General features: G+C 38.4%; 1 protein-coding gene across 1 annotated transcript; it reads left to right on the forward strand.

The window, feature by feature from the left end:
• Positions 1–4,656: 4,656 nt before the first annotated feature.
• On the forward strand, positions 4,657–5,169 carry LOC110894927 (histone H4). The gene has a single exon (XM_022142181.2). The coding sequence runs from the start codon at positions 4,729–4,731 to the stop codon at positions 5,038–5,040; it is 312 nt and encodes a 103-aa protein (XP_021997873.1). The 5' UTR covers positions 4,657–4,728; the 3' UTR covers positions 5,041–5,169.
• The last annotated feature ends 12,656 nt before the right edge of the window (positions 5,170–17,825 follow it).

Genomic DNA, 17,825 nt, shown 5'->3' on the forward strand with positions numbered 1-17,825 from the left:
ACTTCTCCAATACCATGTACAAACGAAAAGTCCTTTCTACTTTCGTTTGTCACAACCCCAAAGTGTCTCTTGAAACACTTAAACATATTCCGGTTTCCCGTCATATGTGTTTTGAACGTAGGATCAACAACCCATATTAAATCCCATTTGCCACCACAAGTATCTTTAACAACATAATCACTTTAAATTGGTAACGGTGATAACTTGATATACTTACTTGGGCAAATCGAGGCGATGTGACCAAATTCCTTGCACTTGAAACATCGGACTCCCGGTTTCCTTGGCCTACCCACTGGTGTATTTGATTTCTTACTGGACTTCTTCACGAATCCCTTTGGAACCACTTTCCTTGGAAACTTCTTCACCGGTGATTTCCCGGTTCGCATGGTTGGCTTCCCCTGCGCGTACTCATCCTCTTCCGCCGCCCGGCCGCACTTTCCACTACGAACGATAACATCTTCACCGTAATCGGTTTCCACCGATTTTCCCTTGTCTCCACAAACCCGGTTCCCATCTTGATCACAACTCCTTCCGCTTCCTGTTAAACCTTTGGCTCTGATACCAATGTTGGTATCATCGTCATCGGAAACCCAGGACCATTCGGAAAGGACGGTGTTGTGACCGCACACACAATCGTTTTCAAACAACCCACAATAATCACAGTGCATCATTATGAATCGAACAAAAAGGAACTTCTGAATGATAACAAACTAACCGAACAGATCTTGAAACGAACTTGAACTTTGAATAACAATAACTTGTAAATACAGAAACTTAACGAACTGTCTTATTGGAACAAGGATTTGCAGCCGTATATATGTGCAACGAAGGGGTACGTCTCATACAGTCACAACGTTTCAACGAAGAGATATGACGTTTCCATGATAACCGCTCATGCGGTTATTTGCTTTGGACGTACCGGTTCGTTCTATATCGGCCCAACCCACTTGTTTTCCAACACAACATAACCTAACTGGACTTAACGTATTGTTCGACCCACTAGACTTGGCCTCCGGCCCAAATACATAATATAAACATAAAACAGTTTTGACCCATTACTTAACTAAACAAATAATAAACGATACCGGCCCGAACACCGTTTTCGGATGGACTTGATTATTGATCTTCACATATTTGTTAGAATCACATTGTCGGAGGGCGCCACGATGGAACACCGCCACGGTGGAACACCGCCACAGGTGACGTTAGAGAAGAGCAATGTGGCAGAGGGCAAGGTTGGCTATGATGTTTTGTGGATTGATTCAATGGTTCGAACTCTACACAGTTTCTACAGGCTGACCTGTTTTGGTATGATTTTGGTTTCCCTTCACCATCGTATCTCGATTTAGCCATGTAATAATTTGTCTTGATTATTGTATACTTGTTCAAGTTATACCATGTTTGATTTGTATACGAAACTAAATTTGGTGCGTGGGCATTAAGGTTTTGGGGTTTCGTTATTGATAATTGCTTTTAAATTACATACGTTCAGGTTATGATTATTTACCTAAAAACTATATATTATTTTGATGTTTTGACTTGAAAATGCTGATCTTTGTATATTTTTATCAAAAAAACCTCTTATATAAACAGAGAATGCATGCTGCATTGGTGGTTAAAATGTGCTTGTTTAGCGTGCAGGGACGCGGATTGTTGTTTGGATCTTTAAGTGCCTTTATATGTAAAGAAAAAATAGGAGTCATAATTGAAAGAAAAATTAATAGTTATAATGGGTTGTTGTAAATTTTTTTGAAATAGAGATTCCCTATTTTATCTTATCTATAATTTGAACAAGAACATTTACAAAGAAATGTGGAAGACGAAGAAGCAAAGCGAATTGAACTTAAAGAAACGCATAAAAGTTTTATTTTGTTTTCTCTATAAAGTTTCGGGCATGCTAATGTTTTTGCGGTTTAACGTGTCGCAACGCGCGTGGGTTTTCCACTAGTATTTTTTATACTATAATGATATTCATATCTCATCTCATGATCCATATATCTAAAAATAGTATTTATATCAACTTATCAAGTATTATTATATCATTAATATACATAGTGGAATTTAATTATGATTCATTTACCATAACCTCATAACTTATAATTATTTTTAAAAGTACTTACAATTTTATAATCATTATGTTTTATTTTTTTAGTGTTACTTTTTTTAAGTCATATAATAAGATGAATATAGTATCTCATGAGATAAGGAAAAACTTCAAAAATTATTTTGAATAACTGAAAATATAACTGCTATTTTGTTTTACTTTTTTATCTAATAAGTAGGGCTGACAATTTTACACGAATACACGACACGAACCTACACGAAGTTAACAGGTATTGTGTATGGTCGTAACAGGTATCGTGTACCAAACAGGTAGACACGAGATTACCTGTTAATACCAGTTAGTACATGATAAGAAATTAAATTAAATAAAAGTCATTAGCCATGTGCGTGTGGGTTCCCTAATTCCTTTCTATTTTCATTCCTCACTCAATTCAAAAAAATAAAACTCTAAACTCCCTCTGTAACTCTCAAATAGCATGTCGTGTTCGTGTTTGTGTACGTGTTAACAGGTATTACACAGGTAATTTTCGTGTATAATAGTCGAACAGTCGTGTTAACAGGTATTAACAGGTAATTTTCGTGTATATCGTGTCGTGTTCGTGTTTGAAAAAAAGGACACGATAAGTTATCGTGTCGTGTTCGTGTATGGGATTTCGTGTATCGTGTCTTATCGTGTACGGGTATACACGATATGCCAGTCCTACTAATAAGTCATTTCACCAATAAAGGATTTACTTTTGTAGTATCTAATGAGATAAGTCAAAACTTAGAAAATTATTTTGAATAACTGAAAATATAACTGTTCTTTTGTTTTACTTTTTTATCTAATAAGTCATTTCATCAATAAGTAAGGATTATATACAAGTTTATAATTTATATTTTCTCGTCATTCAAGTGTGTTATTTTGACGTTTTTTTTTTACAAAGCAATGGCAGGTAGTCGGGCAACAAGTTGCGCCGCCACCCCCTTTTAAATAGAAAAACCAATTCTACTAAGGGCATGTTTGGCCAAGCTTTTCAAAGTAACTTATTGACTTATTGGCTTAATCAAAAAGCCAATAAGTCATTTTAGTGTTTGGCAAATTGAAAAGTGCTTTTGAAAATGGCTTTTTGAGATGAATGAAAATGAGCTTTTAAGAAGTCACAATATTGTGACTTCTTGGCCAACTTATAACTTTTCAAGCTTCAAATTACCAATATACCCCTTAGACTACATGGTATGGTGATGGACCATCCTTGGAGGATGATCCGCCACGTAGGGGCCACGTCACATTCCTCTCTAAGATGGTCCATCCTCCAAAACTAGAAGGCATGGTAGGATGATCCTAGTCATAGTCCTCCACCACTTTTTATGTTTTTTTTAATTTTTTTAGTATTCTATTTTTTTTTAACATTTAACAAATATACTAATAAAATATTTTCATTAATATTAAACCCACATTACATAAATATTAAAAAACAAAAACATAAACTTAAAAAAAAAAAATCTCCACATCGTCTTCGGGTTCGGATTGGGTCGGGATCGGTTGAGGTTGAACGGGGGGTGTGGGGATCGGTTGAGGTTGGACGGGTGGGAAGTTCCAAGCACCCCGCATCATCATTTGTTGAAGGACTTGATTTTGGGAGATTTGAGTGAATTGGTTTGGCGAGTGTTGGAATGAAGCAAACGCGTTCGATGAATATTGGGAGAATTGGTTCGGTTCTAGCGTTGGATAATATCCCGGAACCGAAAAAACATTTGGTTGGGTCGGATTGTTGGGAGTATTCAGGTTGTTCGAAGTGTTCGGGTTCTCCGGGTTGTTGAACGGATCCATGAAAATTATGTGGAAGAAGGTTGAGAGAATAGTGGAAGGAGTGTAAAAATTATATGAGAAAGAGGTGAATTTTTGAGGTTAATTTGGTGTTTGATAGTGAAAATGGAAGTTATATTTATATATTTTAAAAAAGTGACCGCTTGGCATTTTCCAATTATGGTTTTTTTGTTTTTTTTTATTTTGTAACGGTCAAAAAACTGAGGTGGACCCACTATTTTTGTATCGTCGCAAACGGCAACATATGGACGGAGAGGACGGGGACGGTAGGGGGCGGCACGGTGTTTGGACCGTCGCCGACCCGCGACGGGCCGGGGCCGACCCCCATACCGTGTAGCCTTATTTACCCCCTTATATCATATAAGCTAAGCCAAACATTTTTTAAAAAACAACTTATTGACTTATTGGCTTTTCCCACCCAATAAGCTAATCCAAACACTTTTTTTAAAAACTCATTTAAAAAAAAAATCTTTTTCCCAAAAGTCCTTTTTAACTCTAATAAGCTTAGCCAAACATGCCCCAAATACAAAATTTGAAACCTTTTAAAGCTATTTTTTGATTTAAAAAATACCTCTAATATGATACCGTCATCGATCCACCACTTGCTAAAACTAAAATTTCAGTCCGTCTATCATAATCCCATCGACGTCTCACAATAATTTAAACCACATGGCACGGATCTTTAATCTCCACCGTCGATCATTTCCATTGACCGCTTAAAATTTCAAAATCCCCAATTCCATCATCAATCCTTTTATATAAAAACCCTAATCCACAACCCAATTTAATTCAAACTATTTCTTTCAAATATCATAAACCCAACAGCTTTTGTTAATCGAAATCTTACTGCAACAATGTCTGGTCGTGGAAAGGGAGGAAAGGGGCTGGGAAAGGGAGGAGCAAAGCGTCATCGGAAAGTTCTCCGGGATAACATTCAGGGTATCACCAAACCTGCAATCAGGAGGCTCGCTAGAAGAGGCGGAGTCAAGAGAATCAGCGGTTTGATATATGAAGAGACACGTGGCGTTTTGAAGATATTTTTGGAGAATGTGATTCGTGACGCCGTTACCTACACGGAGCACGCTCGCCGGAAGACGGTGACGGCGATGGATGTTGTCTATGCTTTGAAGAGGCAAGGAAGAACTTTGTACGGTTTTGGAGGTTAATGGTCAAGTCTGTGATCTTTATCACACAGTTTAGTTTCTGGAATATGTAATTTGTGAAATGAATTTGATTTTAATGGAATCAAAGTGAAAAGTTTGTTGATTTTAATTATAAAAGCCTGGTTGAAGATATTGGCAAAATCGGTGTATCGGGTCGGGATGAAACGGGTTGGGTTTAGAAAAGAACTCTTGAGTAAACTGCAATTTGTGTCCTTGAGGTAACTAGGTAAGAGGCCGCTCTCAACTTGCGTCATCCAAATGAAAATTTCGACCATTAAGTCCCCTATTGTTTGAAACTCGCTACGATCTGAGTCCCTGTTCATTACCCCACAAGATCTGAATCTGCTCATGGTCATGAAGATCTGAATATGCTCATTGTCATCAAGAAACTCCATTTGTTGCCTCATAGTTCCTCTGCTGATGACCCAATTGTTTCAAGAATGGATTGGGATCTTTTAACGATTGTCTGAATTGGACAGGATACCTCTTGAAGACCCTAGTTTTTATATTGATTAGGAAAATTGTTTGAATAATTATTCTTTTGGTTGTGATTTTTGGGTCGGGGCTTGTTGGGTAATCGATTAGATCTAAGGGGATACGGAGTGGCATGCGGCAATCAACGGCAAACGTGTTTGCTGAGCGACAAACACCGCCGCTGGCAAACTTGGGACGCGGCAAAGGAGCAAAATCGGTGATGGATTACCGATTCGAGAAGAGGGAGAAGGAGAGAGAGGGAGGGTATTGTGGGTGGGGTCCATTCCTATCTCAACGAATCACACATTTTTCCTTTTTTAAAAAAAAAAAATAGTTTACCACTTCACCAAGTGTTTAAACCATTGCCAACATTTTTCACCAAAGTTTAAACACTTTTGCCTAATTGACATGGCGCGCTCTCATTGGTCGGTTTTTTGGTTTGCCACTTTAAAGTGTTTAACCACTCCTTATACCCTAAGGGTGTTAATTAGGGCATTGAAAAATTAGATTAGATTTGAGGGTGTTAGAGCATTCTCATCCAAATCATCAAAATATATGAGGGGTAATTTTTATATTATAAAGGGTATAAAAAATGGTAGTGAGTGGAGGAGAGAGAAAATGTTACTGTTTATCTGTATATTTGGGGGGACACTGTTCACCCAGTATAATTTTTTTAATATATATTAAAAGTGGTTGTGAGTGAAGGAGAGAGAAAAATGTAATGATAATATTATTTAATTGAAAAGGAGAAAGAAAAAGTATTTGTTTTTAGTGAAAATATATTGATATAGGAGTTGTTTTTTAGTGGAATGTATGTATAATTTGATGGATTGGATGAGAATGCTCTTATTCTTGAATTTGTTTCTATTTTTATTTTAATAACGTAAAATTACTAAAATAGCCTTTGACATAACGGTCAAACTAACATAATCTTAACGAAGGGACTTTAGTTGTAGCGAATTTCAACTTCAGGAGATTTTGGGGACTCAAGCTGACTCCGCCCGCAAAGCACAGGGACACTAATTTTCATTTTGGAGACTTAAGTTCGTTCCTAATTACCGACGTTTGGCACTTCCGAGTTTCTTCTTCGTAGGTGACACCTAAAGTTGGTATAAACATCTTGCCAAGAACCAGTTACTAGGTACTTGGCTCGAGTTTTCAAAAGCCTTGGAGTTATGGTTTGGTCCTTCCACATATGAAAATGGAATTCGAACAAATTAGCAATTGTGTTGTCGGTCTTTCCGTTAGGGCACTCTTAAATTGCTTTATCGAGTCTTCATTCCAAATCCAAAACGAACCAGTTCTCCACCACTCGACTACACTACACCAAGCATATGGGTTATCTAAATTGTTTGAAAATAAATTAGACTATCTACAATGCTAAGGGCGCACTTAGCTGCCTAATCAGCTGCCACATTATATCCTTATAAATCCTTAAAATCCCCAATTTCACCTCCAACCATACAAACATCCTTACGCATCCTTATATTTTACACATAATCACCTATTTTCCTTTAAATTTAATTACTTAAATTAAGTAAATGTATTCAAATAGTTAATATAAATAATTAAGTAGTATCAAAAAATTAAATAAAAGTTTGGTAAATGAAGTGTATATACTGAGTTGGTGAATATTAGTAAAGTTGATGAATTACAAATTAATTGAATATAAAGGATCAGAGATATATAAATGAAGTACATGTATTGAGTTGGTGAATAATATTTATGGTTTAAGTTGAAGTAATTTAATTAGTTTCTCATTTAAGTTAGAAACAATAATTTGTTAAAAAAATATTATAAAATAAAGAAAATGGCACACTAACCTAAACATATAAAGCCCTTGCAGATGGATATTTGTTTCGGATATGGACTTGGGCCATTGTGCTCCAATGCACCTGGAAAGTTGGACTTATTCCATGTCATCTTGGATGGGTTACGGATTTCACGTTGAAGATAGTCTTAATAGCCGAAGTCCTTAACCCAACCAATTCTACCTCAAAACTTCGATCATCCAACCCACTCTCAAACCAACCTTTGTTGGCTACCCCTAGCGTAAAAAAAAAACTAACACCCACCGAAATGCAGAGAACAAGGGCCGCGGGCCTTTGTTTCAATTGCCTTGAAAAATACCGACCGGGCCACCATCTTTAACAAGGCCAGTTTCTTCTTCTACAAACCGAACGGGGGCTCCTGTAGCCACCATCATAGTTATCAAAGGCGTTAGTCGTAGGGATGAGATCGGTACGATACCGGTACCGTACCGGTACCGATACCGTAAATACCGTTACTGAAATTGAGAAAATGTGGATACCGTTTACCGTACCGTATTTATAGATTCAGTACTGGTACGGTACCGGTATCGGTACCGGTATTTCGGTACTTTACCATATTGGTACCGCTTTGGTGTAATCCATTGTTTTACCTAAAAAAAAATTCATGTGCAACCCATCCATCAATTACTAATTGAACTAGAGTATAATATAGAGGAATATAAACAAAGGGAAAACATATTAAGTAGTCAAAAAAATCAAAAGGTAAACATCCATGGGTTCGACTTTTAACATCGAAATTCCAACATGTTTAAAAAATCATCATAATTGATTAAAAATAGCCATACAAAAGAAATTTGATATTGGTTTTTGTAAAACAATGTTCAAGAAAATATAACTTCATAGTGGGATCTAAGATAATAGCAAAATACATAAAGTCATTATTAAATTCGGTATTAATACCGGTATTTACCGAAAAATACCGGTACCGATACCGTTTTTTACCGATACCGAATCTTGAAAAATCTATTACCGATACCAGTACCGTTTATGATCGGTACGGTACGGTATCGGTACGGTACCGGTATGGTACCGGTACGGTACCGGTATTTCGGTAAAAAATCTCATCCCTAGTTAGTCGCACTCAGGACGCACATTTGGAATTGTGAAAACCTATATTGAATAAAGTAAATAATATCAATTCTAGGCCAAGGTGAGTGCATTTTGACATCCCATATAATTTACCTATATGTGTACTAGTACATCCTAAATTCTTGAGTTTGCGTAGAAGTGTTATTTTGAAATGTAAGAAAGATGTTAGAAGTAATATCTTGACGAATTTGTATTAATTGTGGAACTTATTATAAAATCATATATATTTATGATACATTATTTAAAAGTTAACACTTGCAAGTGAGGGGATAACCTTGGGAACACACGAAGGGCTTTGTTAATTTAATCTACACAAATGGTTTTGATGTTATATACATATTCGACTCACATCTTGCAATTTTTGTTATTTTTTGTACAACACTTTAATGTATTGCTTGCTTGGTGTTATTCTCTGCCGCTTTCGACTCACCTTGCGCCACGTGTGTACCTTAAAAAATGAGAAGGATTCTAGTTCTATCTCATCAAAGAGGAAGAAATTGGACGAACATCTAAAGACTTCACATCCCTAAATCGTGAGACGAGGAAGAAGATTTGAGAATGAAACCCAAATTGCAACTTACACAACAGAGACCGATTTTCTCGATCTAGCGCTTGGTTTAGATGTGGCCTTTGATGTTAAGGGATTATGTTTTCGACTTTGGAACAAAACCCAAATAGCGACTTACACACCTGGGATCGATTTTCCCGAGCTAGCGGTGAGGGATTCTATTTGCATCTGAATTGATTACTTTTAAAGTTGTACAATAAGATTCAATTATTAAAGTCAGTGGCGGATCTAAGATTTTTTTCCACTGGTTCCTTTTGGTAGATTTTACTAATTTTCACTATTTTTTACAAATCATACAAGGTTTCCATTAATTTTTTCTAAACCAAGAGAGTTACTGGGAACCCCCAAAACACCTCTGGATCCGCCCCTCACTAAAGTATTCCAAAAACTTGCAAGGAATGACTTATGATTTGATTTAATCTACAATATGACCAAAATCGTTATTATAAAGTTGATAATTTGTTGTGTGGTTACAGTCTGCTTTTGAAAACCTGGATGTGCCTATTTGCTACTGAGCTAAAATGCAAAGATATAGTGATTGGTAGACTTTCACTTTGCTTATAAACTAATGTTGTATTTGGTAGTCAATGAACATTATGTTTGTTTTCTTTTGAAAACTTTTGTAAATAATATATATTTTTTTACAACAGACCAGGCTAAGGGGAGGGGGTGGTCACTAGTGATAGATTTCTATCACTTCCAATATCCAATCAAATCATGCCATGTCATCACCCAATATTCTATCACTAGTGATAGAAATGTAGTGGGGGTGGCCATCACCAGTGATGGGATTCCAATGTACAAGTATTAATACACAATGTACAAGTAATACCCTATCACTCCTCAAAAGTTCAACGCGTTATATATATAACGAGTTATTCCTATCACTCGTTATGGAAGTGGAGGCGGGCGTGTTCGTGGTCCTATAACTCGTTATGGGGTGGCCATAACGGACCACCCCGCCTGCTCTAAACGAAATCAAAGGCAAGCCAATTTATCAATTCTACTGAAAACAATTTAGCTCTATTTTTCACCCAAAGGTAACTAGATGCCTTAATATCTGCCATAAGCCTTGCTATATACTAGAAAAAACAACCTCATTTCGAAGTTTCCAAATACCCCCCAACATGCTATTACTATGATAGCGTGAATGATCCTCTTCTTCGCGTCCGACCCGGAAAAATAATATATGGTTAATGAAATACGAGAACACGCGAACACAATTACTAGTTATTTATAAAAGTGTATAACTCAAAGATTATAGATTGTTTTGTTGTAGATAGGGAATGTGCACATTTTTTCATTTAATGTTGCAAGTAAATTGTAAACGACAATATGAACTACAGTATATTGTTTTGAGGTGAGTGTTCTCTAAGGATGAGCTCGGTACCTATCGGTACCGAAAATACCAGCACCAAAAATCCCAAAGAATGGAGACTGGTTCGATACCGGTATTTGAAGGTAAAACCCGATACCGGTATTGAAAACCGCTAAATGTCCCTATCGAAAATATTTTGATTCTATGTTTATTTATGTATTCTTTTATTCAAACAAAAACATATATTTGTTATTTTAAAAATATATCACCATTTCTTGACATAATTTTTGGGGGATTCTATTCGCACACCGGGGAATCTATCCCTACACTTTGACATTTCAATACGGATTGTATAGACTATAGACCTATACGATCTGTATTGGATAAAGTTAAGATATGGCTGACCGACAAGGTTAGCGTATGTCTAGAGGTTGGCTTATACGGATCGTATAGACCTATACAATCCATATTGTAGACCTATTTTTTTTAGGTTGAATTTTTGTGTGTTGGGTTTGGTTATTATTGTTTTAATGGGTTTTATAATTTTTATTATATTTTTATCGTTACATATCATTTTATAGCGTATCGTATCACATTTATAAGTTTTTAATATTTTACCGTGACGTATTATAGCGTAACGTATCGTATCACATTTTTAACCTTATTATATTTTATCGCGATGTGTTATAGCATATCGTGACGTATCGTATCACATTTTTGACTTTATTATATTTTATCGTGACGTGTCGAATTATAGCGTATCTTGACGTAGCGTATCACATTTTTAACTTTGTTATATTTATCATGACGTGTCGTATTATAGCGTATCGTGATGTATCGTATCACATTTTTAACTTTGTTATATTTTATAATGACGCGTCGTATTATATGGTATCATCCTTGTATCGTATCGTATCGTATCGTTTCGTATCGTATCGTAGTTGTATTTTGTATTATTTTTTATGTTGATGTATTCACGACGTGTGATATTGTAACATTATACCAAACATATGGGCAAGAAGGAGTCCTGCCTCAGGCATCTCCATCCAATGCTCCATGGGTGCTCTCCCAACTCCGGTAAAATTTATTCTATTTAGTTGCGCGTCGTAGTCTCCCGCTAAATCACTATCTAAAATGTACTTCCACATATCTTTGTTCGCACCCATCAACTCCTCAACTAGTTGGCTCCGAATAAACCCAAAGTAGTCTTGTTCCAACCCTAAACCCACTGTAACACCCCGTGTTCTCGAAAGTCAAAGTCAAAGTCCAAGTCAATTTTGACTTCTTTGACTGTTAATGGTCTTTTCTTATTTTTGTATTATGTGGAGTAAGTATTGTCTAAATAAAATGATCGAATGTTTAATCAATGCGACCGATTTACGACTGTGAATAGTAGGAAGTAACAATGCGATAAAGTTAATCAATCAATAATCAAGCTAATCGACTCATCAATCGAATTCGAGACTCGAACTATGCGAAACTGGTGTGGTAATATTTACGTGTGTGTGTGCCTTATGTGTTACTTGTGCGTGTTTACTTCATGTTTTGTGTGGTATTCAAATCGAATCAATCGAAACCCGAAATTCAATCGAACTCAATCAAAACCGACGTCGAGTGATGAATTACAGATGATTGTATGTTAGATATAGTAGTTGGGACTGAAAGTAATTTGACTAGGAACTCTATCGTATTCGTATCATCGTCCATCGAAATCGAAATATCAAAAGTCGCCGCAAAACACTCAAAAGGGGGTTCCTGATCGAACAGGAATCACTGATCGAACAGGCTAGCCGATCGAACATGCTGTTCGATCGAGCAGCCCAACCGATCGGAGGCCCTGGCCGATCGGTTACCACTTTCCTCTTTTGGAGCCTATAAATAGGGCTGTCATTGTCTCCTTTTTCCACTTTTGGAAAGCTTTGACCGAACCAGCCCTTATTCTTCACCTTTTCTCAGATTTCTCTCAACTCCGGTAAGTTCCCACTCTAATTCTTGTACGTTTTTGATCATTACACGATTTTACACCTTTCTATCTTTCAAAACTTGATTTCTAACCGTGAAATCACCAAGATCTAAGTGTTCTTGGATGATGTCATCATGGTGTTCTTGAAGAACATCATACTTTGGCCTCATTCAACCATGAATAGCTTATATCTAACCGATTTCCACATAAACAAACTAAGATTTGTAAGAATCTTAACATTTTCGCGGTGAAAAGGGATTGAAAGAAGAATTCTTGACTTCTTTCAACTCTTTTACACTCAATGCCTTGAAAACCGATAGAAACGCAGCTTGAACCAACCAACTAATCATTCTAACAGTCAAGAGGTTCAAGATTCGGATTCTAACTACGAGGTTCACCGATTTCGGGTTAACCGTTAAACTGCCGTTCCGAACAGTTCACTGGCCGGACTTGGGTGATTCCTGTCCGAACCAGTGAAACAAGTAAGAACCCATGTTCTATGGTTCAACTCGCTGTCAAAATACCTTGAAATCATATCAAAGCAATCAAAACAGCCAAGTGTTAGACGAAAGGCCGACCAGGTCAGAATTCCGGGCCGAACGGCTAGGCTGTTCGAACGAACAGCCCAGACGATCGGACATGCCAGCCGACCGACCGGGCCAGCCGATCGGCTAGCACATGGCCCCCCACTTTTCAGATTCATGAAGTATACTATTGACGAGGTGATGTTCGACCGAATATGCTACTCGGTTGGTAAACATTACTCTTCGGATCATGAGATACTATGCTTCAACACTTAATCGATTTTACAACTCGTTCGTAGTATCGAGTGCCACCCGATCGAGCATGCTGTTCGATCGAGTGACATCCTGCTGAGGACTACTTCTGAAGTTCCTAATCGATCGGTTAAGCCGGCCGGTCGAACCGACTGTTCGATCGATCGACCTGAAAGGTAAGAACACTTCAGTGTTCTCAAATACTACAACGAAAACTTCAAAAGGTCAAACCATCATACACAAACACATCCTTCTCAAAGGAAGAAACAATCCACTTGAACTGTCCAAACCGATCGAGCCTACCAGCCGATCGAGCAGGCTACCCGAACGGTTAGACCAACCGAACGGATAGGAATGTTCGATCGAACCTACTGTTCGATCGACCAGACCGTTCGACCCAATTACACTTGTTTGCATTTCCGCGTTACTCATTGTTGTGCTATCAAACTATTCAGGCTAACCCTACTCTCAGCGCTCCCTTCAATCCATAATCAATCACTGTGAGTATACTCGAATCCCTTTTTGCTTTAACACTTTTGGGTGTTACATACGTTACTTATCAAAATCACAAATCGAACACACTATTCAAACTATTTGAACGCTAACCGATTGCATGTATTACGTGAATAAATGTATGCTTGTTGTTATGTTTACACGTGGAATGTTGTCTACCTGCCTTAGCAACGTAGTACTATAGTTTGGACTCAGCACCCGTTCTCACGGGGGTTGTTAAGGACAATTACTTGCATGGATTACAGTGGTAATCATGTATTGCGAACTGTCTCGGACAGTCAACCCGCAGTCGTTGGTATCGATAGATCCATGTCGATAATTAACATGCATCCTTTCTCTCTGTGTACGTGCTGGTTATGCGTAAACTATTCGAACTCTATATGCTATTATCAACTTGTATGCTCACCTTTACATTATATGTATTGACTTTACTTTTAACGTATGTGACAGGTTTTTAGGATGCTTACTTGCTCTTCCTGCTGTGAAATAGAGGCTAGGAAAGAGTCTAGAAACCAAGACAATTTATATTTATGTACTTAAATCTGAGTTGTCGGAACATGTTTTGTTTGAAGGATATCTATGTCTGTAATAACTAAATTTATCTTATGGGTCACGGTATGGGACGTGATATTTAAACTATTCGGTAATAACAGTTGTTATGGAATTTCTTTGAACAATCTGTTTCGCTCAGTGCCATGCCCCGATGATTCCGCCATCGGTTGGGGTGAGACAGATTGGTATCAGAGCCATAACTATAGGGAATTAGGCTAGACACGACCTAGTCTGGGTCGCTGTCTTAGAGACCTAGACTATAGTTAGGAACCAACAGGCCAAGTTTATGCACTCTATTCTGCAATTATTCGCTAACACTGCACTCGAGTTTTCAATTAAAGTTAAGCGATTTGGTCAGGATTAGGTGTGAAAACCGCAAACTCCTGACTAAATTGCCTAACTGATATTGATTTTTTTTTTATCAATTTATCAATGACTTCTCAACAAAAATGAGGAGAATTATGCCGAAACAGGAGTGAAATCCATATTTTGATGAATAATCTCCTCAAGTTTCCTAAAAACAAGGAAGAATTTGCTAAGCCAGGGGTGAAACCCTAACCTTGACAATTTGTTCTGAAACTTATTCCATCTCACCAAAGCTCCGACGGACTCCAACGACGTGAACTCACAAGTATGACCTAGGGAATGCGTGTAGAATGCCCAAGAATCGAGGCAGAAACACGACCTCTAGAGTCGAAAGTGACGACAAGTCCACTATGAATAGTCGAACTGCCTTGGTTAGCCGATGTCTAGTAGCCGCAGAAAATCTATCTCCCGATTTTATGTGTTTCGATTCTGAGAACCGCAGCCGCGTACTCTGATGACTCGTTGATGTTATGTGTTTATGTGTGCATTATCTGTTTATGTGTTTATACTTCTGAAAGGTTATTCGATTTTGCTGACATTCCAATCAACACATACAACTCGCATTGCTATTCTATCTCAATTCGATATTCAGTTGCAATCTAGACGATACTATGCTACTCGATATGCTGTACGCGATCGCTATACGGACAACACGCGAGCTTGGAATGATAGGTTTCTGTGTTCTGACTGCATCTGTGTTTAATGTGTATGTGTTTATGTGCTTTTGTGAATCTGTGCTCTACTTGCTTATGTGCTTCTGTGGTTATGTGGATTTTGTGCTTTGTGCCTATGTGGTTATGTGATTTGTGCCGTACTCGTGTTCCTGAGCTTTAGAAGTCTAGACGTGTGAGGTGAGATTCGATTTCGTTGTGTTGAGTCCTGTGACGATGACTATTGCAGACCATGTCGTCGTCTGGATCCCGACACCACCTGACTCGTCAAGAGAAGAGAGACAAGCGTCTCGCCGCTATCATCGCCAAAAGTGTAGCAAAGGCTGTGAGCAACGTTTATGAAAACGCCAGCAAGTCGTCTGAAGAATCGCGAACAGACGCTCCCAAAGATGCAAGCAAGGCTGCCTTCAGTTTCAAGCAATTCAAAGCATGCGGACCCAAAGTGTAACACCCCGTGTTTTCGAATGCCAAAGTCAAAGTCAAAGTCTAAGTCAACTTTGACTTCTTTGACTGTTAATGTTTCTTCTTACTTTTTGTATTATGTGGAGTAAGTGTTGTCTAATGAAATGATCGAATGTTTACTCAATGCGACCGATTTACGACTGTGAATAGTAGGAAGTAACAATGCGATAAAGTTAATTAATCAATAATCAAGTTAATCGATTCATCAATCAAACTCGAGACTTGAATTATGCGAACTCTGGTGTTATTATACGTGTGTGTGTGCCTTATGTGTTACTTGTGCATGTTTACTTATATGTTTGGTGTGGTAATCAAGCGAATCAAACGAAAATCGAATCGAAACTCGAAAAGCAATCGAACTCAACCGAAACCGACATCGAAACGTGACTTATAGAAGATTGTATGTTAGATATAGTAGTCGGGACTGAAAGTAATTTGACTAGGAACTCCATCATATTCATATCATCGTCCATCGAAATCGAAACATCGAAAACCGTCGCGAAATACTCAAAGTGGGTCGCGGATCGAACAGGAGGCATCCTGATCGAACAGGCCAGCCGATCGGCTAGCATCTTCCTAGCCGATCGAGCAGCCCATTCGATCGGAGCTCCTGGCCGATCGGCTGCCACTTTCCTCTTTTGGAGCCTATAAATAGGGCTGTCATTGTCACACTTTCTATTTTTGGAAAGCTCTGACCGAACCAGCCTTCTTCTTCACCTTTTCTCAGATTTCTCTCAACTCCGGTAAGTTTTCACTCTAATTCTTGTGCGATTTTGCTCACTACATGATTCTACACCCTTCTATCTTTCAAAACTCGATTTCTAACCGTGAAATCACCAAGATCTAAGTGTTCTTGGGTGATGTCATCATGGTGTTCTTGAAGAACACCAAACTTTGGCCTCACTCAACCATGAATAGCTTAGATCTGACCGGTTTCCACATAAACAAACTAAGATTTGTAAGAATCTTAACATTTTTATGAATAATTTCCAACTTTCTTCAATCATTTACACTCGAAACCTTAAAACCGGTAGAAACGGAGCTTGAACCGGCTAACTAATCATTCTAACAGTTATGAGGTTCAAGATTCGGATCCTATATACAAGGTTCACCGATGTCGGGTTAAACATCAACTTACCGTTCCGAGCAGTTCTCCGGCCGGACTTGGGTGATTCCTGTCCGAACCGGTGCAACAAGTAAGAACCCACGTTCTACAGTTTAACTCGCCGTCAAATTACCTTAAAAGCATGACAAATAATCGAACAGCCAAGTGTTAGACGGAAGGCCGACCAGGTCAGAAATGCTGGCCGAACGGCTAGGCTGTTCAAACAGCCCAGCCGATCGGACATACCAGCCGATCGACCGGGCCAGCCGATCGGCTAGCACATGGTCTCATACTTTTCAAACTTTACGAAGTATGCTATTGATGAGGTGATGTTCGATCGAGTATGCTACTCGATTGGTAAACATTACTTTTCGGATCATGAGATACTATGCTTCAACACTCAATTGATTTTACAACTCGTTCGTAGTAGAGAATGCCAGCCGATCGAACAGGCTGTTTGATCGAGCGACATCCTGTTGAGAGCCACTTCTAAAGTTCCCAGCCGATCGGTTAAGCCGGCCAATCGAACGGACCGTTCGATCGATCGACCTGAAAGGTAAGAACACTTTAGTGTTCTCATATACTACAACGAAAACTTCAAAAGTTCAAATCATCACACACAAACACATCAGAGGAAGAAACAATCCACTCGAATGGCCCAGCCGATCGAGCCTACCGGCCGATCGAACAGGACTGTTCAACGGACATACCAGCCGATCGAACAGCCTGTTCGATCGAACCTGCCGTTCGATCGACCAGCCTATTTGATCCATTCACACTTGTCTGTTTTTCCACGTTACTCATTGTTGTGCTATCGAACTATTCAGGCTAACCCTACTCTCAGCGCTCCCTTCAATCCATAATCAATCACTGTGAGTATACTCGATCCCTTTTTGCTTTTAGCACTTTTGGGTGTTACATACATTGCTTATATCAAAATACAATCGATCACACTACTCAAACTATTTGAACGCTAACCCATGTGCATGTATTACGTGACTTAATGAATGCTTGTTGATTGTGTTTACACGTGGAATGTTGTTTACCTGCCTTAACGACGTAGTACTATAGTTTGGACTCAGCACCCGTTCACACGGGG

This window comes from Helianthus annuus, chromosome 12 (genome assembly GCF_002127325.2).
Source record: "Helianthus annuus cultivar XRQ/B chromosome 12, HanXRQr2.0-SUNRISE, whole genome shotgun sequence".
NCBI lineage: Eukaryota > Viridiplantae > Streptophyta > Magnoliopsida > Asterales > Asteraceae > Helianthus > Helianthus annuus.